General features: G+C 40.0%; 1 protein-coding gene across 5 annotated transcripts in view; it reads left to right on the top strand.

The window, feature by feature from the left end:
* The window catches only part of dysf (dysferlin, limb girdle muscular dystrophy 2B (autosomal recessive)), a 100,152-nt gene that overhangs the window by 59,029 nt on the left and 13,256 nt on the right, over positions 1–27,867 (top strand). For all 5 annotated transcript variants that reach the window (XM_088073871.1, XM_088073872.1, XM_088073869.1 and 2 more), the window contains 10 exons: positions 9,026–9,124; positions 16,110–16,238; positions 17,033–17,188; positions 17,386–17,477; positions 20,600–20,770; positions 21,042–21,184; positions 23,376–23,515; positions 23,655–23,743; positions 24,539–24,634; positions 24,768–24,909. In XM_088073871.1, coding sequence (XP_087929997.1) covers positions 9,026–9,124; positions 16,110–16,238; positions 17,033–17,188; positions 17,386–17,477; positions 20,600–20,770; positions 21,042–21,184; positions 23,376–23,515; positions 23,655–23,743; positions 24,539–24,634; positions 24,768–24,909 — 1,257 coding nt within the window. The remainder of the gene's footprint in view (positions 1–9,025; positions 9,125–16,109; positions 16,239–17,032; positions 17,189–17,385; positions 17,478–20,599; positions 20,771–21,041; positions 21,185–23,375; positions 23,516–23,654; positions 23,744–24,538; positions 24,635–24,767; positions 24,910–27,867) is intronic.

Below are 27,867 nucleotides of genomic sequence, written 5' to 3'. Positions count from 1 at the left end.
AAAAAAAACATGCTGGTTTGGAAGGCATGTCATCTTTTTTTAAAAAATTTTTCAGATTTTTTTTTACTTTTTATTTTCCTTTAAATGATTTTTTTTCTTTGAAATTTTTTGGCAATTTTTCTTTCTTTAAAACTTTTGGTGATTTTTATTTAATTGGCGATTTTTTTTCCTTTTAAAATATTTGGGTGATTATTGTTTTCTTTTAAAAATTTTATATTTTCTGACATTTTTGGTTTATTTTTAGGGTTTTTTTTTTTCAGGCCCACTGAAAAAAATGACACCATTTATCACAACCAGATACTATAAAAATTGAAATTAACGTTGGAATTTCAAATTTCTTACAGTCCTTGAACACATCATTTGGGACAAACGCTTCATGCGTTTTCCCGAGTCACTCAGGGAGGCTCAAGGAAAATTACTTTTGGGGAGGAGAAAAAAAAAACAGCCACCCCTTTCCTCTGATGATCCACTTTTGGACCGAGACCCACTAGTTGGGAACCGCTGCTTTAGGATAGTTTATGTTTCCACTGGTGACTTGTTTTATAGAAATGTGTGCCCCTTCAAAAGCTGCGGTCGCACTGCGTCTCTCCTCTACCATTAATTCTCATCAAAACCATCACCCTTCATCGCCAAAAACCAGTCAAGTTTGGTTACGGTCCCGCTCCGAGGACGCTTTTCGTTCCATAAATCCTTCCTGCACCAGACAAACTCACTGAAATGGCTCCGTGCCAGGTGACATTGTGGCATTTTGTCGGGTTTATGAAACACACATTTATGGCTCTATAATGACACTGCGACCAGAAACAAGACGTCAAAGTAGCTCCCTAAATCATGATTGTTTTTCTTGTTCTGCTAATTTGAGCCGCAGACTGATGTAAGCTGCTGTTCACCTCCAGAGGCTGAACGCTGCTCATATTTGCTGCCCAGAATCTCATCCAAAATGTGTCCACGCACTTCTGGATGACACGCGTGTGTTGCTTTTATGAGTCCGCCGGCCAGACTTTAGCACATCGGATACTTCGGAATTAACAGTCCCTAAATGTCACGCTAGAAACAGACGTCTATGGTTTGGTATTTGCTATGTCAGTCTGTGTAGGAATCACTGGCAATTTGCAAGTCAGAAGACTGAAATTGGGGCTGAATTTGGGTAAAAGTTTAATATTTAATACTAAATGTGGATCAAATGACGATATGATGTATGACAGTTATCTCTTGGAAAGAAGAGCCAACAAAGAAACTGTTATCTGACTCTGCAGTTCCCTGATTTTTTTACTTTCACCTCAACTGTAATACACCCAAAACTACAACTTAACAAGGCCCATACGATCATGCAAAGCCTTAAAAAGTTTCCAGACCTGGAAAAGTTTTGGAAAAATAAATATGCCCTGAAAGTTTTGGAAATATCATGGAATTTTGTTTAATAAACCTGTGTAACAACACGTGATATGTTCAAGGACTGTTGGAAATAAAAAAAAAACAATGGTTTCGGTTTTTACAGTTTCTGGTTGTGTTAAATGGTGTAATTTTTTAAAGAAAACATGCCTTTTTTGAAGGAAATATTTTTGTAAAAATCACCAAAGGTATTTAAAGAAAAAAAAGCCACTTTTTTATCTTTAAAAATCACCAAAATGTTTCCTTAAAAAAAAAAAAAAAATAGTTAAATAAAAACAAAATCCAGCCATCTAAATTTGCATGCCCCTCTCCTAAACCAAATTTAGGAGTCCCTCCCCAGTGCTTAAAAAATTATTTGACATTCCTCCCCGTTTAACCAGCCGTCCGTGAGTTATATTTGAATATTCAGTCTTTATCCTGTTCTGAGTTAATTTTTTTTAAATATATATCTAGAAATGCTATTATGTAGTCTGAAAAAGAATCGATTAAGAGTATCACTGGTTGTTTCGTAGGCGTGTTATTCAAGTCCACGATTTAACAGAGTAACTGTGGATCCAAAACTTATAATAATCCGATTTGAATCACCTGAAATACCACCTCGTGTAAGCGTAAAACTATTTTTGCGATAAAACGAAGTTTACTCAAAATGTAAGTGTTTCCGTTAGGCGTATTTCACATTTGCAATTTCAATTTTTGGAATTTAAGGGTTAACGCAAACCCAATTATCGCTGTGTTTCTTTCAGCTTTTTAGGCACAAAAAGTTTTTTACAGCGACAATACTGCAATACTGCAATACTGTAATTGCAAAACTGTTTTTGAGCCAAAACACAATTTCCTACCCACAGCTAAGTGTTTTTTGTGCTTAAACCTGACCACATGTTTATCACAGTGTTGTTAAAATGTAAAGTTTCACGTGTCTGCTGCATAATAACGTGAAATTGTGACGTATCTTTGCAGAAAAGTACAATGCCAACATTTTTGCTGGCGGCTGGGTTGCAAATCACCAAGTCCTCACTTTGAAGTCCATCATTTTTGTGGAAGCCACACGTTGGTGGATATTCTCTTGGTCAAAGTGATACCGTTTTTAAAAGTAAACTTCTTCTCGGTGGGTTTTTAAGTAGCAATCCCTCCAGGATTTACTGGTGGCTACCACTGCTAATGCTACAGCCCAGCTCTTCTTTAGCTTCCCCCGAAGTGGCCAGAAACCTGGCATGCATCATTTCCTGCACGTCAGAAGAATTTTTCAACGAAACGAGCTGCCGGGCGGCATAAATGCAGAACACCAAATGGAAAAGCTTTCAGGAACTGGATATAGATGGAGTCACTACTGTGTAATGTCAATCAGTGATAGCAGAGAAGACATTTATTTATGTGAAAACGCCACAGATTTTTACTTGTGGTTTGGTGCTGTGCCTTGTAACCACAGCGGAGGGAATGACAAACACACACAAACAGCTCTGCTGAAACATCTATCCCAGGCTCTCCACATTCTTCACATCCACCGCTTTATTTTGGAGAAGCAGAATCGGGTCAAGGAAAATCAGTGCAGGTTTTTCGGCAGAGTGGCCCGGTGGTTCAGGAAATTCTCCTCAAAGAGCTCGACCACCGTGCTGAAACACCGAGGCTGTGTCTCCGTTCAGGTGCCGGATCCTCTGAAGTTTCTAGACCGAATGCGTCAAAGCAGAAGTCCACTTAAGTTGTGGTTGAGAAATGCAGCTTTTTGTAGCTTTCGCAGCAGTCAGTATCCAGAGCGTCCAGCTATGTGCCACTGAGAACCAACAATCTGCAAGGTTTTATCCAACCCATCGCCTCAACAGAGGAGATCTTTCCTTTTATTGAAAGGAATCAGTTGGTTGAGTATTTGGTTCGTAATTAAAAGCAACAAGCTCAGTATTTTTGCAGGATATTAGAAAAAGTTTACTTACTGTCTTAATCCAACTAAAACTTTAAAAATGCATGTGAACATGCTGGTCCAACTGAAATCACACTGAGTCAAATTTCTCAAAGTCAGACTAACACACCCAAAAAATGCAGCTCGGGGTCGACTTACTCTTCATGTAAACGCCTCAGTTAGACCTGAACTGGTCGAAAAATAATTAAAATGTCCTAGAAGTCTTAGAAACTCTTTAAAATACTAAACCTTTTTGTAATCCTCGAGACGTCTTTAAATCCTAAAAACATCCTTAAATAGTAAAATGTCCTAAAATCCTAAAAACATCCTTAAATCCTAGAAATGACCTTTAATCCTGGTATCATCCTAAAATTCCTGAAACGTCATAAAACTCCTAAGATCTTAGAATAGTCCTAAAATTGAAGAAAAGTAGAAAAATCTGAGAAATGTCTTAAAGTCCTCGAAATGTCTTGAAAACCTAGAAACGTCCTTTAATCCCAGAAATGTCCCAAATTCCCCAAAGTCCGAGAAACATATATAAGGCTGCTGCGACTATCATCACAGAAATCCTAGAAATGTCCTAAAGTCCTAGAAACGTTTATGGGACTGTAGCAACTGGCCCCTGGCCTCCTAACTCCTAATTCGCAGAAGTGGCCCTTGAGCAAATCAAGTTGAGGGTCCGTGCTGTACAGTGAACTTTCTGGAACTTGTCTCAGATTATCACCTGTATTTGCACTTCGTCAGTTATTTGAGAGCAACTTCCTGTTGATAAATCGTCAACAAAAAGCTCCAAACAAACGCTCCGTCGGTTTTCTGTGAGTATGTACTGATTTTTTTTCTTTTTCGGAGCCTCTTCCAGCTTCAAGGGGTCGCTGCTTTGACCTCTGACCTCTTACTCGGCTGTGGAAGGGATTTCCCCTCAAAGAAAACAACAAAAAAAAAAGCATTTATGAAGCAGCTCTTATGTAAATCCAGTCGGAGAGTTCTTGGCAGTGCCAGTCTCGGTTTGGTTAGCCTGGCTTTCCCTGCAGGGCGTAATGATAGGCTGCAAACCACACTGACACCCTGAACAGACCACTGCGTGTGTGTGTGCGCGTGTGTGTGTGTGTGTTCGATCTCTTGTGCAGTCTGGAGCGCTCTCCCCCGGCGGCCTTAATCTGTCTGAATCGGGAGTCGTGAGCGAACACACCTTGACACACACGGTTTCTTGGCGCCCCTGTCATCAGTGCTTGGCACCGGCTCCACTCAGAGGGCACATTAACACACACCAGACACTTCACGCCTCAGACGCCGTGTGTGTGAGTGTGTGTGTGTGTGTGTGTCATGTCCCAGTTAAGCTCCACGTGCTGCCCTTTTCCATGCCATGCTGCCACTTTGGAAAAATGAGGAATTCCATAGTTTTCCTCCCCCTCCCTCTGTGTCTGTGGGAAGTAGGAGAAAGGGGATTCCACATCAGCCCGGTGCCATAAGAGCACTTTTGTTCTACATTTATGCCACTACGCTCTTAGAAATAAAGGTTCCACAAATGTTCATCCTAAAGGGCTCAAGTTTTACCCAGAAACATTTGCTTCTGAAGAACCTTTTTTTGAGATCTTCAAGGTTTATTTGTAAAGAGTTCCACGAAGAACTAAAACCACAGTAAGTGGGAGAGAGATTTCTGGGTAATGGTGTAAATTACCATTTTTAGAGCCCCACTCAGTGGGTTCTAGATGAAACCTTTGGAATATAAATGGGTTCTCCAAAGAACTCCCTGGTTGTGTTTCTGATGAAATCCTTGTAATGTAAATGGGTTTTTGGTAGAACCTTGAAGAACTCTTAACACCCTGGGTGGTTTCTAAATAAAACTCTTGGAATATTAAAGGTTTTTTTTATTTTCCAAAACCCTTGGAGTATAAAAAGGTCCTCAGTAGAACCTTCTGGGTGGGTTCTACATGAAACCCTAGAATATAAATGGGTCTTTGGTAGAGCCCTCTGGGTGGGTTCTAGATAAAACTCTTGTAATGTTGTTTTTGTTTTCTGAAAACCTTGTAATATAAAAAGGTTCTCGGCAGAACATTCTTGGTGGATTTTAGGGTCCTGGATAGAACCCTCTGGGTGGGTTCGAGATGAAACCCTTGGAAGCTGCAAGGATTTTTAGTAGAACCCGCTGGGTGGGTTCTAAATAAAACCCCTCTGAATATGTTATAGAGTATGTTTTCAGAAACCCTTGAAATACAAAAGGGTTCTTTAGACCCTCGCTGGGTGGAAAGGTTCTGGATACAACCCCCGCTGAGGGATCTCTGTTGAACCTCTCTTAGGGGGTTCTTGGTTGAACCTTTCACAGATGGTTCTAGGTGTTACCCTCAAGGTTGATCCCTCTGAAGCCAAAATAAAAGATTCTAGAAGGAACCAAAAGGGGAACAAGTGGAAGAACCCTATATGGTTCTAGTTGGCTCCTTTGTGTCTGAGAGTGTAGCGCACATGCACAAAGGAAAAAGCGGTCCGTGCGTCATGAGTGTTTGGAGCTCCTCGGAGGGTTGAAGGTTGCAGGGCGGGGACGGGTCGAGTGTTTTTTTTTTTTAGGGGCTGGTAGTTTGATCCGTCCCCTCGGTATTCCCCGTCTTTGTAGTCGTTGTTTCCTCGCTGCGTCTGGGCCAACGCGCCACCGTCAACACGGACAGACAGACAGACAGGCCGAGTTCATTTCTGTGAGAAAACGGACGTTTTAAAACGGAGCGCGGGGTGCTGCCAATGTGAACAGACTTTTAGTGAACGTGATGGATGAGGCAACTCCGTACTTGATAAAAACACATAACAGGGTCTCACTCAGCGATGTTATATACCACCCCCCCCCAAAAAAAATCATATCCTATAAATCAAAATGACTCGCATCCAAAACCGCAAAAAGCCATCAGTCAACATTTCAAAAACAAAGATATTTTATCCTCCAAAACAGAACGACATTGTGAGCGCTCGCGATGACTCACAGCTGTAATAGTACGACTTTAACGGCCTTTACTTTGATGCCAGCAGTCGTTTTGTAATAGAGGGATTTATTTCTTTTTTCCTCCCAAAGTTTCATTTTGGATTGAAAGCCCTTCACGAGAATGAGTATTATGAAATGTGTTGAAAAGCTCCTCAAAGCGTGTTTTAATCCTGTTATTTCAGTGTGTGTTGTCTGTGTTTCTGTGTGTGTTGAAGTCTGATTCCTGTGTTTCTGTTAACGCTGACTCTAGATGTTACAGTGGGTGAGTACGGGAGCAACATTTGTTTCATCATGTCAAAATCATTCATAATTGCTCTTTTTGATTTTATTGAGAGGTCAATTAATTCAGCTGTTAAGAGTGTTTTTCTGTAATAATTGCCTCTTTTTTGCATTTTTTTATGAATTATGAATAAGTTATCAAACATTCATGAAATGCAAGTAAAAATAAGAGTAGATTTGGACATAAAAAATCCTTGGTGCTGCGGCATCCCACGTACAAAGGCTGCGTCCTCCCTGCAGGGGCCGTGGGTTTGATTCAACCTCAGATCTTTGCTGCATGTCGTGAAAAAAATCGTAATTTTTCTAGAATAAAGTCAGAGCTTTACAAGAAAAAAAGTCTTAATTTTATGAGAATAAAGTGGTGATATTGCATAAATGAAGTCGTGATTTTAGGAGAGGAAGTTGTAATATTATGAGAATAAAGTCGTAGTTTTACAAGAAAAAAGTCGTAATATTATGAGAATAAAGACGTATTTATGGGATTAGTATGTGATTATATTACAGAAAGAAAACATAACAAACATAAACTGGCGTGAGGACAGGCAGTCTCCTTGGCAACCAGTGACAGTGGTTGCCAAGGAGACTCTTGAGTTCATTTTCTTGTTTTTGTTTGTTTGTTTTACTTATCCCCTTATCCTATTTTCAGGTAATTTTCCTTTAACTTTTTACTGTTTCTTATGTTTTTGAGAGAAATTAAGTCAATTTTCTCAAGTTTGAAAGAGTTCTAGCTGTAATCTGCAGATGCCGATGACATGCCGGTATTTCTGAGCATCCTGAGAGCAAACTTTTGTTCAAAGTCTGAATTTTTAGTTAAATAAACAAAGAGAAATAGATCAAATAAATAGAAAAAAACCCCTTTATCATTGATGACATATGGCTTCGTTTAAAAGACGCCTTTTGGACATTGGTCATTGGATTTGGGACTTGTTTGTCTTAACTTGGCGTTTGACAGTGGACTTCATAACATTCATCATTATTGTGACTTATTTTATACTCCCAACCCTAAAAAGGGCAAATATCAAAGCCTCGGTCCCCAGACAAGCTGAAGTCAGAGTTTTCTGTCAGTGATGCTGATCAAAGAGGCTCAATAAGTACGAGACAAAACAGATTCATTTGAAAAGAGTCGATAAATTTCACATAAATTCAGTTTAACATGACCTGTCCTGGTCCTCTGTTGTTTTTTTGTTCGATTTAATGAAGATATAACTCGTGGAAAAGATGTTTCTGTGCCCGCAGAATATTTATGTGCAGGAGAAATGGAAAAGCAGCAGTGATTCTTTTCATTCATACATAAACATTCATATTTTCTTTTCGTTTTTTTGCCGTAACATGTTTCCTCTGATGTCCGTGTTGGTTTTGTCCACTCTGCGCGCCTGCTCCCGTCCTGATGTTGCCCGTTTCCATTGCCTCAGAGCGCCCGTATACGTGACCTTCATGCCGCGGAGCCACCAGAGGCAGTTTTTACTTGTGTTGACGTGACTTGGCCAACTCCGACGTGGCCGTGCGATCATTGGAAAAAATCATGAAAAGCGGGTTTTTTCTGAGCCCGGCCGTGCGCCGCTCTGCAGGAGGCAAACAGCACTCAGCGCGGGGCTTTTCGTGTGTTTTAAAGGTCAAAGGTCAAAACAGGAGTTAAGATGTGTAACAGAATCAATGATGAAGAGTCCATTTAGAGGTTTTAGTGAGAGAACACGACCTTTGAGGTGATTTTTCTTAGTTTATATTTGTTTTTGTTGTTTTTTGTTTGATTTGTTAATCACAGATTGATATGTAAGCTGAAAATAAATAAGATATGGAGTTTAATCCATCGCAAACAATTAAAGAAGAACAAGAAACTGATACAAATACACATTTTACATGCATGAATGAATAAGAAAAAATCTAAATTAGATTTATGTCACAGGTGATGGCCTAAGTTTTGGAATTTATAGTGTCTGACTTTATTACATTTTAATTATTTTTATCTCAATCTTCTGACGCTTTTACTTACTTTTATTTACTTACTTAACAATATTTTAATGGAAATTTCAAATGTATATCAAAACACGTCCATCACTGCACAAAAATAAATCCCCTCACACATTCACACAGACAAATGGAAAAAAATGACAATAACAATAATAATTATAATAACAATAAAAGATTATAAATTAACAAAAATATATAAATAATTAATTACATTATATATATATATAAATAAATAGACACATAAATAAATAAAACAATTAACAAATAGAATAGTAAAGTAGTGAAATAAATAAATATTTAAATAAATCATAAAATAAAGTAATAAACCAAGCATCAAAGTAATAAAACAAAATTAGATAAAATAGATAAAACAATAAAAGCCAGAATCCAAATAACATTTCCTTGTCAGTCAGCGATACATGTGTTACGGCCAAGAGGCACATAAATGAATCCCCAAAAAAACCCAAATGATTAGTGTTTGCCTTGAACAGTATATATTGACCTCTGACCTCTGAATGTGTGACCAACAGGAGGAGGAGTTCATGGATTGGTGGAGTAAATTCTACGCCTCGACCGGACAGAAGAACAAGTACGGGACGTACCTGGAGAGAGGCTACGACACGCTGAAGGTAAATCAAAACCTCCGTTATGTCTTTGAATGCAGCCCTCACTGGTGGACCCAGTTTTAGGGGGTCGGGGGGATATTTTGGGGAGATCGTCAACCGTGTCTGCATCAGAGAAGTATGTCCAGTTGACTGACGCTCCAACCTGTCTGTAAACGTCTGTGAAAAAGTGCCGGGCCAAATTTATATTTTGTTTGGTGAGAAAACTAAAAAAACAAAAAGAAAGGGGGGGACCCAAACTTTGACAAAAGTTCAAGACAGCGTGAAGGAAAAGAAAAGAAGAAAACGTGGAGATGAAGACAGTGCAGCTCTTTGTTCCATTTTCTTAAAATGCTTCAAACTTCACCATTTAAATCACATTTTTGCCGTCCTGCCAGCTCCTCCATCCGTCCGTCCCTCCGTCTCTCTTCTCATGCCCCGTCCCTGCAGCCCGGCGCCGTGACATTCCCGCCATTTTCCGAACGACTCCGATGACTCATTTGTGTCGAATTCTCTTCGGGAACGCCGCCTGGGGACCGATTCAGAGAAAAAGAGGCCGCTCTCCGATGGATGTTGGCGAGCCCGAAAACGAGGGATCACGTCAGCCGTCGTCTGTCTTTAAGTCTCGTTTTTCCTGCAGTCTGCCACGGTTCACCCGCCGTCCCCGGAGCCCCTCCGCCATCGCCCACGCTCTGTCCAACCCTTATCCCGATTCTCTCGGCCCAAACGCCGACCTTTCCTTCCACCGGGACTCAAAGCACACGTCAGTCTTCTCGTCTGATGCCCAAACAAATGACTAATCATGTCAGAATTTGGCCTTTTTATGGCGTTTAAATGAGACCTCTAACCTCTCCCTTGAAAGCCGTTTCACATCCGCGCAGCAGCTTTAACCCCTTCCTTTCTGTTTCCTTTATGTCCATTTCTTCTCTTCTGCGAGCCGTTTGTTTTCTGCACGTTTCCTCACGTACACGCAGTACAAAGACCGAGAAAAGCCTAAAAATATTACGATGACTTAAACTTGGGGGCCACTTTTGCAAAATGACAGGAGGCCAGGGGCCAGTCGCAGCGGCCCCAAACACGTTTCCAGGATTTAAGGACGTTCCAAGACTTTTGACTTTTGGGATCTGAGGACGTTTCTAGGATTTTAGGATTGTTAATTGTTTGGGGGCCGCTTTTTGCAAAATTACGAGGGGCCAGTCACAGCAGCCTCATACATGTTTTAAGGATTTTGGGATGTTTTTAGGGTATTGGGACGGTTTTCAGTGTTTTAGACGTTTCTAGGATGTCAGGACGTTTTTAGGATTTTAGGACGTTACTAGGATTTTAGGGACATTCATGCTCTGCTTGTGGCCCGTCTCTGACATACCAAACACTGTTGGAAAAACAGAGTTTTAACTTTTAAAAATAACCTAAAAATTTTGAAGGAAAAATATCCTTAAAGAAAATCCTAAAAAAATTTAAAGGAAAAAAACGTCCTTTTTTTTTTTTTTTTTAAAAAAGTGCATTAAAAGAAAAATAATTATCAATTTCTTTTAGAAAGAAAACATTTTTTTTAAAATCTGTGGTTAAATAAAAAAAAAATACAGCCAGTATTATTTGATATGCCTCCCCCTTTTTGCACCACCACCTCCCCTCTCATAAATAAATAACAGTCCCTGAGTTATATTTAAATATTCAGTTCTAATCCTGTCCTGAATTCTTTTTTTTTTTTTTTTAAATAATTTACATTTAAAAAAAATATACCAGATTGTAATAAAAAAGGACCACTAGGGAGTATAGATGGTCGTTGCAGAGGCAGTATGGCCTTTAATTTGCCTCAAAGTCATGGAAAAGTCATTGAAATTTATTGGTAAATGTGTATGAACCCTGAACATTAAAATACGGCTGAACCTAAACGGCACGATGGAGAACAATAACAGCTTGCCCAGCAGTCGTTGACCCCTGAAAGGCTCTTTCCATTTTTCAAGTGGGTGTATTTTTCATTCAGGAAGCTTATTAAAAGCTTTCACCCCTGCAGATGGAAACACTTCTAAGTCGCCTTTGAGGTTTTTTGCGATATTTCAAGACCTTTTCTCGAAATTCGCTTGACAGTTGGATGGAAACTCGCGAAATGACCAGTGAGCCGCTGGTTCCACCGCTGCTTCGCCTCACTTTCACTCCTCCCCTCCGCCTCCTTTTTGTGCCAGCGCCTCCTTTTTTTAATTCATGCCCTCCCTCCTCTCGTCTCCTGTTCCTTTCTTTCCTTTGACAGCCCCGTTTAGTCCGATCTGCTACTGTCACAAGGAAATGAGCCACTGTTTCCAACCTTTCCAACCTCCTTTACCTTCCTCTCACCTCCTCTCTCCTCGCCCTCCTCTGTTTCCCCCCTTTGACAGTCGCTACCGTCAGCTGAGACACAGTTTCCAGCCTCGCTTTGACCCGATGTAAACTCTCTCTTCTTAAAATCCTCACCTTTCCTCTCGGCTCTGCTGCTGTCGCCTCCTTTTCTGTCACCTTTCTGTTTCTGTTTCCATCTCCTCCCCGCCGCTGCAGAGGCTTTTGGGTTGCATCATCAGTTTAACGTTCGCGCCTGGCGCCATCGTGGAGGTCCGCGAGAAAATGAGCTATGGAAATGACTAAATATATCAAAACCAGTTAAGCAAATGAGACATCTCCGAAAAAAAGCCCAAAGATCGGTCCAGCACAGAGGGTAATTTCAGGAACTATCAATCTGAAGGAAAAATGTTGGAAAAGGTCGATTTATATCCAAAAAATTAACTCTTTGAACTTGATTTTAAAGAGTAACTTATTCCACTAAATCAACTTTCTGAGAAAGTAAATCAGAAGAAGAGTTGCTTCATTATTTCATCAGTTTCGGTCTTAGTGAACGGCGCTCGTTACTGCGGAGGTTTCTTGTCTGTTTGCTGCTGAACAAATTTGGATTACCAAAGGATTGTAGGACATTTGTAGGATTTAAAGACGTTTCTAGGATTTTATGAAATTTCTTGGATATTAGTACATTTATTGGATTTTAGAGTGTTCTTGAATTTTAGAACTTTTTTAGGATTTGGGAGCTTTTTGTAGGATTTTATGATTTTTCTAGGAAATTTTTCAATTTTCCAAGATGTTTCTAGAATTTTAGGATGTTTTTATGATTTTAGGACATTTCTAGCATTATGCTGAAATTTCCCAGATTTTTGCATGTTTCTCGTATATTTAGACGTTTCTCAGGATTTTAGGACTTTTGTCTGGTTTTAGGACCTTTTTCAGTTTGGAGGTATTACTACGGCATTTCTAGGATTTTAGGATGTTTCAAGAATTTTGGGACGTTTCTAGGAATTTAAGAGGTTTCTTGGATTTAAGGACATTTCTCAGAATTTAGGAGTTTTTCTGGGAGTTTGGGAAATTTCTGTTGGATTTTAGGACGTTTTTAAGTTTGAAGGACATTTCTAGGATTTTAGGACATTTTTTAGTTTGTAGGGCCTTTCTAGATTGTAGGACATTTCTAGGATTTCTGGATGTTTCTAGAATTTCTTATGTTTTTTGGTTGTTAGGTAATGTCTAGGTTTTTAGGAGGTTTCTCAGATTTTAGGATGTGTTTGGGATTTAAGGATGTTTCTGAAGGAGTTTAGGACATTTTTAAGTTTGTAGGACATATCTGTGATTCCGGATGTTTCTAGACTCTTGGGATGTTTCTCCGAGTTTAGGACATTTCTGGGATTAATTGTAGTCTAAATACTGACCCTGCAAATTGGCAGCCTGCAGAATTTAATAGCGACTTTAAACACACATTGTCTTAAGATGTGAGAGTTCAAAGTAAACAGCTGTGGACTTCCAGTCTGACTGCCAGTCTCACATCGCCTGAAACCCAATTTTCTTTTCCCCGTTTTCTTGCATCGACCTGCTCAAGTTCACCTCGTCTCTTCCTGCGTCCTTTTCAATCTCCTGTCTCTGTCTTCAGTAAAGTCCGGAGCTCTCTCTGTCCTTGGCTCACCCTTCTCCCTCCACACTCTCACCCCTTCTTCACCTCTCTTCTTCTTCCCTGCCTTCAATCTCCCTCTACTTTTTTCTTCTTCGACAGTAGAATTGGTTTGTTTTGCTTCTGTCACAAAGACGCCGCTGTTTCCATCCGTATTATGTCTTGGTTAACCTCTCTCCGTCCCTTCTTCACCTCCTCCTCCCTCCGTTCACTCTCTCCCCTGGTACTGGGTTCGGTGCGGGAGGATGGGGATTTGTCCAGCCAGTGTTTCCAGACTTGTCTTTCATTTGCATCATCCCATCTTCCTTCAAGGCTTTCACACCTCTGAGCCTGCTCAACCTCAGCTTCACCTTTACACAAATCGTATATTTTAAAGTAATTCTTGGTGGAGGCATTACGTTTTCTGGTTGTCTGTCCATACGTCCTCCCATTCTCGGCTACGCAATATCTCAAGAACGCCTTAAGGGAATTTCTTTAAATTTGGCACAAACATCCACTTGGACTTAAGGATGAACTATTGAGAATGTGGTGGTCATAGGTCAAAGTTGGAGGTCACTGTGATGTCGTCTGTCTTGTTCTTGTAAACGTGAGATCTCAAGATCCCTTGCAGGATTTTTTTAAAATTTGGCACAAATTTTCACTTGTATTTGTCAAAGATCAAGGTCATGGTGGCCTTGCATTCGCAAAATTTAACCTTAAGGAAACACCTTAAGGAAAGTTGATTTTGAACGTTCAAGTGGACTCAAGGATGAGCTAATTAGATTTTGGTGTTCTAAGGTCAAGGTCACTGTGATGTTGCATCCATCTCATTTTCCTGAACGCAAAATCCGAAAAGGGCCTTGAGGGAAACAAACATCATCCAAGAATGAATGGTCAATGGTCAAGGTCACGGTGACCTGTTCTGCTAAAACACTTTTTCTGCCCATTTTTTAACGTCATATTTCAGGAACTGAAGGGGAGACCTTCGTTCAGATACTGAAAAAATGTAACTGAAATTATAGTTTTGATATCAAGTTTTTATATTAATAGAAAAACATTTTAAAAAAAGATGTACAAAACTTATAACAGGACACCTTGATCTTCAAACACGGTCAATTTTCACTCTTTTCTAATTTTTGGGATTTTGTTTTATAGGATATTTGTATCGACACTGAAAGAAAGAGGATGTTAAGTCAGCTAACATCAACCCTACAACTCCTCGTGCTTTGTCTAAACCCTCTCCCCCTTCCCTCTCCCCTCTCTCCCCTCTCCCCTCTCTCCTCTCTCCCTCTCCCTCTCTCCTCGTCTCCTTTCTCCCCTCTCCCCTCGTCTCCCCTCTCTCTTCATCTCCCCCTCCCTCCTCTCCCTCCTCTCCTCTCCCTCCTCCCTCCCTCCCTCCTCCTCTCCTCCTCCCTCCTCTCCCTCTCCCTCTCCCCTCTCCTCCTCTCCCTCTCCTCCCTCCTCCTCTCCCCTCTCCCCTGGTACTGGGTTTGGTGCTCCAGCAGTGAAATGAACCGCTGTTTCCAGACCTCTCTTTGGTTTACATCATCCCCCCTCATCGCTCGCTTGTTCTCCCGTTCCTCCCCCTCCATCCTCACCCTGCTTTTCCAACCCTTTCACCCCATCTCCACCCAAATCTCAGCTCATGTGCCCTTCATCCCTCCCATCTTCCTCCTCCTCCTCTCTCATAACTAACCTCTTTGTTTAATTACAAAGTAGACGGAGGATGAAAGGCCAGTGTCTCTGTTTTGTGCATAACTTTCAAAGACCACAAATTGTAGATTAGAGAAGAAATGACAGCTCGATATATTCTTTTTTCCCCGACAGCATTGCAAAATTATGTTTTCAGTTCAATTTCAAAGGGCCAATTCAAGACAAGCAAGTCTGCAAACAGAAGTACACATACAAAGTGCATTTACACACATAAACAACCAAAAATACAATATGATAATTTTATAAAAGAGTTTAAATACGTGAGGATTAATCAGCATCCAACATGTGGTAAACTTAACATTTCTTCTATCATGGATGTTCACAAGTTTAATGAGCTTATGGAAAAATGCCAGAATTCAAAATGCCAAAATAATGAGCAACTTTCTCATAATAACATGACACTTTCTCAGAATAATTACTTAATATTTCAAAACAATGAGAAGATTTCTCAAATAAATGAGACTAATGATCTCATAATAAGACCCAAAAGTAATGAGTCAAAATAATGATTTGATAAATGGTTTTTGAAATCATATATTAATATTAACATTTCTAAATTATGACTTAGTGTAATAATGAGTATCTAAATATAATGAGATTTCTCAAAATGATTACATAGTATCTTCAAACAATGAGAAACCTTTTAAAAAGTGAGAATCCTTCTCAAATAATGACACGTAATAATCTTATATAAGAAGATTCTTCAAAATAATGACTTTTTTTGCAGAATAATGACTGAGTTTCTCTAATTTTCTTTATTATAATGACTTACAGGATCTTTGTTTTTCATCACATTGGCAGAAATGGGCCTCCATAGGTTTCCGCTCCTCCCTTTGACAGCGCTGTAGTTTTGTGACTTCTAGTTTTGTTGCTCCGATGCTGAAGTGAACCAGTGTTTCCAGCTCGCCTTTTCAGCGACCGGCCGTCGTTCTTCCGTGATAGGAAAAGAATGAGGGAATGTGCGCGTGTGGCTGATGTAGACAAACATCACTAATGAAAACAAATTAATCTTTTTGTGCTTCTGACACATAGACGTCCCTGCCCTGAATACAGTATGTGCACATGCCAGCGCCCCTGCAGTGCGTGAGTGTAATATACTGTTGAGTAGCTTTTGGCTCCAGTTTGAATCCAATACCAGTGGACTTAGACTGGGCCAATACTCAACTATGATGCCATGCAGAATAATGTCTGTGTGTTCTGTTGGCAACCTGATAAAGACTGTTAAAAATAAAGATGGCTCTGACGTAAATACCAGTGTGTGTTTCTGTTTAAAGGTTCTGAACACCACGTTGTTGTAAAAAGTTCATTCATGTGCACACGCAAGTAATAATGTTGTCACTGTTTCCCTCTCCTCTTCCTCAGGTGTATGACGGAGAGTTAGAGAAGGTCGAGGATTTCGAAGGTCTTTCGGATTTCTGTCAGACTTTCAAACTGCACAGAGGAAAGACTCAGGATGAAGGAGAAGATCCTTCAGTAGTGGGAGAGTTCAAGGTAAATCAAAAAATGTCTACTTCTTGTTTTATGCAGCACAAATGTAACGATGATAAGTCACATTACATCATGTCCAGGTAAGCTTCAAGTGTAAGCTTCATTTGGCTGTTTTCTATCTGTTTTTATTATATTTCATTCTGCATTTTCTTATTTTATTTACTGTAAATAAATTAAATTACGCTGCATTATATTGTTAGCTGATTTGGCTGTTATCAGGTCATTAAATGTCAATAATCCATAATTATTATTAGAGAAAGTCGTCATTAGGCCACAAAATTAAACTTTCTGCCCGAAAGGGCTTTTATCTGAGTCTCTCATGCGTTCAAGAAAGTCGCCATATAGTTTGAGTGAATAGGTCTTTCACCCAGGCGACAGGACTTTTGCAACTTTGACCCAGGAGACAGGACATTCACAACCTAGAAGACAGGGTATTCTCCAACTTTGACCCAGTAGAGAAGACTTTCACCAACTCTTAACCAGGAGACAGGACTTCACTGACTTTCACCCAGGAGACAGGACTTTCTCGTAGGAGACAGGTTTTTCACCAAAGAGACAGTAGTTTTACCCAGGAGACAGGACTTTCGCCAGGAGACAAGACTTCCACCCAGGAGACATGACTGTCACAGTCATGTCACAGTTCTCTTGTATCTCACAAAAACGTTGCATCGTGTAATGCCACAAAATTTCATGCTCAATTTGCTCATCTTTCCAATTTGAACTCAGTCTGAAAGTTTTATTATATTATACTCTGTCTCATGTGCATTAAACCACACAAACTCTCTCGCTTTAACCAGGGTATGTTTAAGATCTACCCCCTGCCGGAGGACCCCTCCGTCCCCCCTCCGCCCAGACAGTTCAGAAAGCTTCCTCCCAACGGTATCGAGGAGTGTCTGGTCCGAATCTACATCATCCAGGCTCACGGACTGCAGCCAAAAGACGCCAACGGGAAGGTACGAACCGAAAGGGGGACGGAGGGAAGACCCAATCATAAGGGCGCTAAAATGAAAAAAACAGATGAATATGGATGTTATATTACAATTATTTTGTAACTTTTCTGAGGTACTAAAATGCAATAAAAAATAAAATAAAGGATGGAATAACGAGATGAAGTGTAACAGAAATTGTATCTCCTGCTTTGTGTTTTCAGTGTGACCCCTACGTGAAGATCAGTTTGGGGAAAAAGACCATCAACGACCATGAAAACTACATCCCCTGCACGCTGGACCCTGTCTTTGGAAAGTACGTAACATCATTTTGAGCTCTCGCTCTCTCTGTCTCTGTCTCTGGCTGAAACCAAACGGCCGGACTTCCCCGAACAGGCATGTTCCCCGGGAAGTCTGCGAGTGCTGAGGACTGTCCAAATCCACAGCTCATCAAGTCTGCAGACTGACAGAGTCCAGTCCAGTAAAGTTTGTATCGGACTCTACCAAATCTCACTTGGACGATTGTTGGCAATATGGAAATATTTGATGAAGCAAAAAAAAAAGAATATTACATTTTTATTAATCTTTTTTTTATCCTGTAACCTCTGTGGACCTTTTTAATATCATATTCAGGGATAAAACTTAGGTCCTAATGTCCCGTCTAACATTTCATTTAATCCCAAGCGCGTCAGAACAAAATGTGGGTATTATGTGTTTCTGCAAACGACAGATTTGTTACATTTGTTTCAAACGGATCATGTTAACGTTTCTACAGTGACGTATTATATGAGCTGACCGGTTTGAGACCAACAAGCAACAAAAGTGGTTGTTTTTTGCAAATCATCTCTGTGTTTTCAGCTGTTTTTTAGGTTCCAAAGGGTGTATTTTTTAGCAACCCATCAGTATATTTCCATCAGCTTTTCAGGCTCCAGACGTGAGTGTTTTGTAGCGACCATCTGTGTGTTACCATTGGCTTTCTAGGCTCCAGCGTGGCTGTTTTGTAGCGAAATGTCGGTATGTTTCCATCAGCTCTTTAGACTTCAAATGAGGCTGTTGAGTAGCGACACATTGATGTTTTCCAAAGGCTTTTTAGGCTCCAAACATGGATGTTTAGTAGCGTCCTGTCAGCATGTTTTCATCTGATTCATGTTTCAAAGATACTTGTTTCGTAGCGACCTGTCAGCATGTTTACTTCATCTTTTCATGCTCCAAACATAGGTGTTTGCAGCGACCTGTCAGCATGTTTCCATCGGCCTTTTAGGCTCCAAACGTGGGTGTTTTGTAGCAACCTGTCAGAATGTTTTCATCTGACTTTTAGGTTTCAAACATACTTGTTTTGTAGCGACCCATCAGCATGTTTACATGGTCTTTTCAGGCTCCAGACAGCACGTTTTCATTGTTTTTTTATGCTCCAAATGTGCGTGTTTCGTAGTGACATGTCGACGGGTTTCTGTTCACTTTCTAGACTCTCAACATGGATTTTTAGCTGCAACCTTTCACTGTTTTTCAATCTGCTTTTTAGGCTCCAAACTTGGATGTTTAGTAGAAACTCATGCTGATTTTTCAGCAGGGATAGTGCCACGGAAAGTAGTAATTTTTTATCAAGATATTGCTGTTTTTTCTGCTTGGATTGTGCCTCCGAAATTATTCAAAGCCAAAACATGATCCACTTCTTACCATAACTGAGTGATTTTGGTGACCACACATAAACCACAGCATTTTTGAAACATAAAGTTATAACGTGTCTGCAACATATTAAAATGCAAGTAACTGTAACTAAAATTAACTGTGGTTTGCAGTAACATACAATGTGAACATTTTTTTCTGGTTTTCTTGTATGTAACATAAACACAAAGTCACTTTCACACAGTGGTCGTTTGAATTCAGCCTGTCTTACTCTGTCACACTCTTTTTTTTATTGTTTTTGTCTTTAAACGTGATAACTCAAGGTTTTGTGTTTTGCTCTCATACATCTTAATTTCTCAAATGCTGAAGAGGTAAAGTATTTGTTTCCCGCCTAAATCTGCCACATTTTGTAAAACTGACACTGTGATGTGGTTTTAGTCTCCACTTCATCAAAATGATTTAAAAAAACCAACAGAAACACGTTTATTCAGCTATATACACTATGAACATACACGTAGAGGCTCAGAGCAGGTGTTAAACTGTTGGTTTAAGCCCCTCATCATTTCAGTCAATGGTCTGCTTCAGTGGTTCGGCCCCACAAGGCCCTGAAGGTCTGGGGCCTCAAAGAAAACCACCTGTTACCTGGCAGCTTTTTGGCTTCTCACTCGTCTGAGGTTTTACATTTTTTAACTTTAACTGTGTCACATATATAATTGTGGTTTCAGTCGCAGACTTTGAAAACAGAAATTGCCACAGGGCTGCAGAAAACTCAAGGCCGTCCTCATTTAACATGTTAAATGATGGGTGGATTTGCTCTTTTCCAGCCCAAACACATTACTCAGATTGAAACTCGGGCAATCTTTTCCGCAAAGACATCACTCTGTAAGATCGACTGCATGCTCGGATCTAACCGGTTGACGGATTATCTTTATTAGTCACTATCAGATCACTTTTCCCCCTCAAGTCTTTGTGTCCTTGGTCTTTTTTGTTTTCACACCAGTGGGGGGCGCTGCACACACACCAATCCCAGTGAGCGCAGAGGGCAGCGCTCCAACTGGGAGCTGCTCTCAGTGATCAGAGTCCTGCTGGAAACCTTTGATGGATGTGACGTTTGACACAGACGACACTTTGCATGTCGCTCGTCACACCGATAAAGTTAAAGAGGAACTGATCATCTCCAGGAGCCGCTGTCTCACTTTGCATATTTTTACGTCTTTAATATTGAAAGCAGCATCTGATCTCATTTTGCTTTTTTTTCTGACACCAGTTTCACATCTTGTCATGTCACGTCAGAACTAATTACCATCCGCTCTGCTCATTCTCGGTTTGTGCATTCACGGGTTCCCACAGTCATGGAAAACCTGGAAAAGTTTAACAGGCACATTTTTGACGCCTGGAAAAGTCATGAGACAAGTGAAAATCACTGAAACTTTTTGAAAAATCATGTTTTTTGTATTTGTAAAGAAAACTTTTAAAAACTGGGATTTTTAAAGAAAACAGGTTTGGAAAAGCATGTTTTCATTTACAAATTGGCTTTTTTTCTCCTTTTTTTCTTTTTTGAAGATTTTTGGCTATTTGTATAGAAAACTTAAAAAATTGAATTTTTCTTCCCTGATTTTTTTAACCTTTTTTTCATTGAAAATTTCTGGCAATATCTTTTTTCTTTCACAATTTTTTTTTGATGATTTTTATAGAAAACTTAACTTGGGCCAATTTTTTCTTAAATTTTTTTAAGCCGTATTTTCTTCATCGAATTAAAAAGACCATTTATCATACCATCCGTATGATAATCCATTTCCTGTTTCCCTGCAGGATGTTTGAGCTCACCTGTTCGCTGCCTCTGGAGAAGGACCTGCGGGTGATGCTGTACGACCACGACATGCTGACCAAAGATGAAAAAATCGGAGAGACGGTGATCGACCTGGAAAACCGCTTCCTGTCCAAATACGAAGCCATGTGCGGCCTGCCGCAGTCGTACTGTGTGTGAGTGGACTTTCCCTTTTTTTATTTATTTTTTTATCCATGTGTTCCTACGATGAATTTTTGAAAACTATTGTTTTAAATATTTTGTATTTATTTTTTACTTTGACCAAAGAATGGAATTTTATTTATTTTTTATTATTATTATTATTTTCCCATCTCATTGTTTCTCGTGGTTTTCATTGTGATGAATAAACAGGAATAATTACAAATGTGTTTCTTAAAAGAGCACGGTTGGCCTTCACGCTCTCTGTCCCCGTCTCTCGGCCGTCAGGTCGGGGGTGAACCAGTGGCGACACCAGCTGACTCCCAGGCAGCTGCTGCACAGAGTGTGTGAGCGACGAAACCTGCGAAAGCCCGTCTACCAGGACGACTTCGTCCTCTTCAGAGGAGACCAGTACACCGCCGCTGACCTCGGTGAGTGACGCTCACGAATCAGCCAGAAATAAATCAACAAATACCGAACACGCATTAGATACATCATAAACAAACAAACAAACAAACAAACAAATAAATATATAAATGCTTTAATGAATCTACAAATTAAACAGAGACAAATGTTTTTAGGAAAGAGTTCTCCCTTCTTTTCTTTCTTTCTTTTTATCATTCTTTCTTTCCTCCCTTATTCCATTTTTCTGTCTTTCTTAGTTTCTTTCTTACTTTCTTTTTCTTTCTTTCCTTTTTATCTCTTTTCCCTCCATCACTCCCTCCTTTCTTTTTCTTCCTTTTTCTTATTTCCCTCCCTCCACTCCTTCTTTCTTCCTTCCATTATTCCATTCTTCCTTTATTTCCTTTTTTATCTCTTTTCTCTATCCCTCCCCCATTCTGTCTTTCTTTCTTTTCTTTCATTCTTTCTTTCTTCCTTTTGTTTTTCCATTCTTTAGTTCTTATCTCTTTTCTTCCCTCCCTCCTTTCTTTCTTCCTTACCTTCTTCATTGCTTATCTTTTTCTTTCTTCCCTTCCTTTTTTCTTATCTTTTCTTCTTTTCTTCCTTTCTTTCTTACCTTCTTCCTTATCTTTTCTTTCTTTCTTTCCGTCTGCCTTTATCTTTTCTTTTTCTTTCATCTCTCTTGCATCCCTCGTTCCTCCTATTTTCTTTCTTCCTCCTATCTCTCCTCTCTTTTTTCTTCCATCCTTTTGTCCTCTTTTCTTCCTTTTTTACCACCTTTCTTACCTGCGTCTGTCCTCTTTGCTCCTTCCTTCATCCATTTCTTACCGTCTTTCTTTCTTTCTTTCTTTCTTCCCTCCCTCACTTCTCCCATTTTAACTCCATCTTCTCTCCATGTCTCTCTCTCTCTCCATCCTTCCTCTCCTCCGTCTCCTCCTCTGCTACTGAAACTATGGAATTTGGGAGGAGAGGATTTTGGGGGAGGAAGGGAGGATGGAGGGAGGGAAAGGAGTGAAACCGCGGGACCACCTGAAGAGCCGAGCGATGAGATAAATATTCAAGATTCACTTTCACCCTGACGCACACACAAACACACACACACGCACACACACACACACACACACACACACACTGAACCCACACATATGTTCCGTGGCTGGTGCGATGCAAGGTCATGGTTGTCGTTTTGGTGATTTATGGTACAACTGTGTGTGTGTGTGTGTGTGTGTGTGTGTGTGTGTGTGTGTGTGTGTGTGCGTGTGCACAAGCCAACGTCAACATCGTGGTCGTCTCTCGGTTAGCGAGGAGCGCCGCCGCCGCTCTCTTTCCACAGTTGCCGCGGTTACCGTGCGTCAGCCTGCTGTCCGTCAAAAGCGGTTGCTAATTGGCCGAGAGGCCGCGCTCCTCTTCCTCTCCTACCTCTGATTTTTTTTTTACATCTCTCCTTTCTTTATGTTTTTGTTTCCGTTTTGTTCCTCCGTCCTCACCTTTCTCTCCATTTTTAATTCTTCTTTCTTTTTTTCTGTCACCTCTCCTTCTTTGTCTCCTTTCCTCTGCTATCTCCTCCCCTTCATTTGTCTCATCTCCTCCTATGTCTCCTCTCCTTCTTTGTCCTCTCTTCTTTTCTCCTTTGTCTCCTCTCCTCCTTTGTATCATCTCCTCTCCTCCTTAGTCTCCTCTCCTCCTTTTGCTCCTATCCTCCTTCAGCTCCTCTACTTTTTCTCCTCTCCTCTCCTCCTTTGTGTCATCTCCTCTCTTGTCTCCTCTCCTTTGTCTCCTTTCCTCCTCCTTTGTCTCCTCTCCTCTCCTCCTCCTCTCCTCTCCTCTCCTCCTCCTCCTCTCCACCTCCTCTCCTCCTCCTCGAGGTGACTCTCAGTTTACCGTCATAAACTTTTTGACGTTAATTTGATATTTCAGTTTTGTTTGGAAGCAACACAGATTTTCCCCATTCATTCATGATGCAGAGACCAGTGAACGGCTCAGAGTGTATTAGTGTGTGTGTGTGTGTGTGTGTGTGTGTGTGTGTGTGTGTGTGTGTGAGAATAATGAATAATTCCTGTGTGAGCCGCTCTCCTCCCAGTCCACCCAGTATTCTGTGTTTCCATTCTCCACTCAGAGAGCTTTAAACACTGCAGTGACCTAAACTTAAACCCCCGTTTGCTTTGTGTGTGTGTGTGTGTGTGTGTGTGTGTGTGTGTGTGTGTGTGTGTGTGTTTTCAGAGGACAAAAACATGTCCAAGCATCACCTCGGCCCGATTAAAGAGCGACTGTCCCTCCTAATCTTGAGGAAAATGGGGTTCGTACCTGAACACGTGGAGACCAGACCGCTGTACAGCCCGCTGCAGCCCGAAATCGAGCAGGTAACACACACACACACACTCTTCACACACACACACACACACACACACACACACACACACACACACACACACACTCGATGCTGCTGCCAGCGTTTAGCTTCTTTTCATTCTGTTTCTAACTTTTTATTTCTTCTGCCAGGGCCGTCTGATGATGTGGGTGGACCTGTTCCCGAAGTCTCTGGGACCGCCTGGACCCCCGTTCAACGTCACACCACGAAAGGCCAAGAGGTACAAACACACACACACACACACACACACACACACACACACACAGACACACACATTAGTACACTCTGTGTGTGTAAACTTTGGTTTAAAATTAAATCAGAGATCCGTTTCTGTCCCTGACACACCGAAATCAATCAATTAATCCGTTGATCCTGCAGTCCGTCCTTCGGACAGACAGTCAAACTGTCAGAAGGACGGTCAATGAGTCAATCAATCAATCAATCAGTGTAGAAATTATTTGGTTATTTGGTTTTATCAGACAATATTGTCCCATTACATTAAATATATTTGTATCAGCTTAAATATGAAAAGTTTATTTTTAACCAAACTTTACGCAGAAAGATTTCGCAGATTTCATTTCAAATTCTTAATGAACTTAACCGTTTCAGTGCACTGATGTCATTTTGGACCATTAGGGATGGTAACAATGAAGTGATTGATAGTGACATTAAATTCTCATAAATGCAGTATCTCGCTTTTAGCTTTGACTGAGGGAAAAATGCATTTGGTATTGTTTGAAATCCAGTATTTGTCGGGCTCTAATTAAGATGTCAAGAGGTCAATCAGTGCGTCTGTTAATAAGTCAGTTGACCATAAATCTGTCGATCTGTCAGTCAATAGATTAATCAGTCAGTCCAGAAACTGGGAAGTCTTACGATCCATCGGTTAATTGGTCGGTCAGTTATTCCGTAACTTTCTCACTAACAAAGTAATGACAGAGAGTTAGAAACCAGTAAACAAACAGTGGTGATCAGCACATCATTAAGTTCATCAATATTTTTTTTTGTTGTTCAGGTTTTTCCTGCGTTGCATCATCTGGAACACCAGTGACGTCATCCTGGACGACGTCAGCCTCAGCGGGGAGAAGATGAGCGACATCTACGTTAAAAGGTAAATGAATCATGAAGGCGTCAGTCGTCACATTTTTATTTCTCTTTAATTTGAACAGTTATCTCATTATAGCCACTAAATAATAACATTTATAATAATGTGTGTATAATGTGTTTTATTGTGAAACTCTCAGCTGGCTGGACGGACACGAGCACAACAAGCAGAAGACGGACGTCCACTATCGCTCTCTGGGCGGAGAGGGAAACTTCAACTACAGATTCCTGTTTCCTTTCCACTATTTACCTGCAGAGCAGCTGTGTGTCGTCGACAGGAAGGTGAGAAAACGCTGTCGTCTGTCGCACAGTGTGTGCTGAATCACTGCAGCAGCGATATGAATCAGAGACAGAAAAGTCGATTAATACAGATTATATTATTATAAACTCAGTCATTTCAGTGTCACTGTCATTGTTGCACTGGGTGAAATGCTCCTTTATTACCATGAACACACACACTGTAGTTTACTTTGACTTAGTCTGAATAATGATTTGTGTAAATAAGCAATATCAGCCTGTTTTCCTATATTTATGATTTGGTAATAATTCTGGGGACTGTGCTGTCGGTATCATGTCCGTGAAAGTCGGTGCTGCAGCTGGAAAATGAAGTTGTACATTTGCTGCCCTCAACTCAAACATTTCCACATTAAAAAGAAGCCGGTGATACTCACTTTACAGCCTGTGGGATCCTAGAAACATCCTAAAATCCTAGAAATGTCCTAAAATCCTAGAAATGTCCTAAAATTGTGGGTGTGTCCTAAAATCTGAGAAATGTTCTAAAATCCTAGAAATGGCCTAAAATCCTACAGACGGCTTAAAATCCTAGATCCCTAAAATGACCTAAAATCCTAGATATGTCCTAAAATCTGAGAAATGTCCTAAATTCCTAGAAACATCCTAAAATATGAGAAATATCCTAAAATCCTGGAAACATTTGAAAATATGAGAAATGTCCTAAAATTCAAGAAATATCCTAAAATTTGAGAAATATTATAAAATCCTGGAAATATCTGAAATTTTAAAAAATATCCTAACATCCAAGAAACTTACTAAAATCCAAAAAATGTCCTAAAATCCCAGAAACATACTAAAATCAAAAAAATGTCCTAAAATCCCAGAAACTTACTAAAATCCAAAAAATGACCTAAAATCCTAGAAATGTCGTAATTTCAAAAAATTCTGAAATCATAAAAACATCTTTAATTTGAGAAATGTACTAAAATCGGAGATATGTCCTAAAATCCGAGAAATGTCCTGAAATCCTACCAGCTTCCTAAAATCCTAGAAACGTTTGAAATTTTGAGAAATGTCCTCAATCCTAAATATGTCCTTCAACCCTATAGATTTCCTTAATCTTAGAAAAGTAGGAAAATTGGAGAAAAATCTATGGGGCTTCTGCGACAAGGAACATTTAAATATCCCTGCTGTATAATATAAGTAAACAGAAAAAAATCACCAAAAAATGTGACGTTGAGGTTTTCAGGGCGTCTGAGGTTTAAATTAAACCCTCCAGAACCTTCTGAGCTGCGTTACATTTCAGACTTTCTGTATATATGTATGAATCTGCCTTGAAAATCAAAAAATCTGAGAAAAACAAACACCAGCTTTTCTGCGCTGAACTAATCGAGCTGAAAAAGACATCAAGTGTGAGTGCTAATGGCGTTGCTGATCGCTCCCTGTGACTCACTGATTATATCACCGACTGCTCGCTGAGGTTTTTTGGCTTCGTAAACTCAGTTTCTGGCTGCAGCTCTGCTCTGGAGAGAGAGCTCTCCACCCAGCAGAGCTTTTTTTATTTAAAGCTCCCTCTTCTCCGTTTCTGCTGCTCGCTGATTGAGGATGCTGCTACGAGGGAACGAACGCTGTCGTAAAGCATGTCGCCTGCGGACGGCTAAAGAGGCTCGCTTTCGTGCCAAGCAAAGCAAATGACAGCCGTGTTGTTATTCCACTTTTCAGCGTGATGTTGTTTTAGCGCTTCGCTCGGTGTTTCTGTTGAGTCTCAGAGATTCAACTACATCTAATTCACTCCTCTCTCGTGTAAAAATGTCACTCAGCATTATTATTTTTGTTAATTGCGGTCCGCTGTAGATTATTCAGACCTCAACTTTCAACTATTTACCTTCAATAAATTAATTTCAACCAAGTTCAATAAATATTCAGAAAACAAGGCAGATAAAAAACTGGACACATTGGAAAAGACACAAGGACAAAATGACGCTTTGCTTTTACACACCAAAAATAGGATATTTGCTTTGTTTTAATAGAACCTGCCAAACATATGGCACAAACATCAAGTGGATCAAGGATGAACTGATTAAAATTTGGTGGTCATAGGTCAAAGGTCAAGGTCACTGTTACCCTGTCTGTCTCATTCTGTTGAACACGATAAGTCAACAACACCTAGAGGGATTTTTTTCAAATTTTGCATAAATATCCGAGAAGACTCAAGGATGAACTATTTAGATTTTGGTGGTCATAGGTCACATTGACATTACATGACCTTCTTATCCAGTCAAAGGTCACTGTTACTGTGACCATGCATCCGCCGTGTATTTGTGAACACAGTATGTCAAAACATATTAAACATTAAACATATTAAAACATCTTGGACTCAAGGATGAGTTGATTAGATTTTGTTGATCATAGGTCAAGGTCATGGTGACCTCACATTCGTCTGGTTCTTATAAAAGCAATATCTCACGAACCCTATGAGGGAATTTCTTCAGATTTGACACAAACATTCAGTTGGACTCAACAATGAGCTGATTTGATTTTTGTAGTCATAGGTCAAAGGTCAAGGTAGCTGTGACCTTGAATCAGTTTCATTTTTGTGAACACAATTTCTGAAGATGACCTTAAGGAAATGTCCTCAAATTTGGCACAAACTTCTACTTGTTTTAGGCCATAACTCAAGGATTTACACCCGTAAATTTAACACAAATATCTAATAAATATATATAATAAAATGAGGTTTTGACATAAACTGCGCAACTGTGGCAGTAATTCTGTTTAAAAGTACTTTTTTTTAGTAATTTTTTTGGTATATATGAAAAGTGCAGTGCTTTTTGGTCATTGCAGGAATATGAGAGATAAGCATAGGTAAATATCAACAGCAGCTCGCATCAATGTATCCAGTAAAATACACATATAGAAATGTACAAAATAATCCCTCCTCAGTCACGTATAGTTTATTAGACTTAGTTTGAACTCAATGCCACACCCAGAGAACAATATATTACT

This window comes from Plectropomus leopardus, chromosome 23 (assembly GCF_026936395.1).
Source record: "Plectropomus leopardus strain MGB_pleo_1.0 chromosome 23, ASM2693639v1, whole genome shotgun sequence".
Classification (NCBI taxonomy): domain Eukaryota; kingdom Metazoa; phylum Chordata; class Actinopteri; order Perciformes; family Serranidae; genus Plectropomus; species Plectropomus leopardus.
The sequence above is the reverse complement of the archived record's forward strand: the minus strand, read 5'-3'. Positions and strand labels throughout refer to the sequence as shown.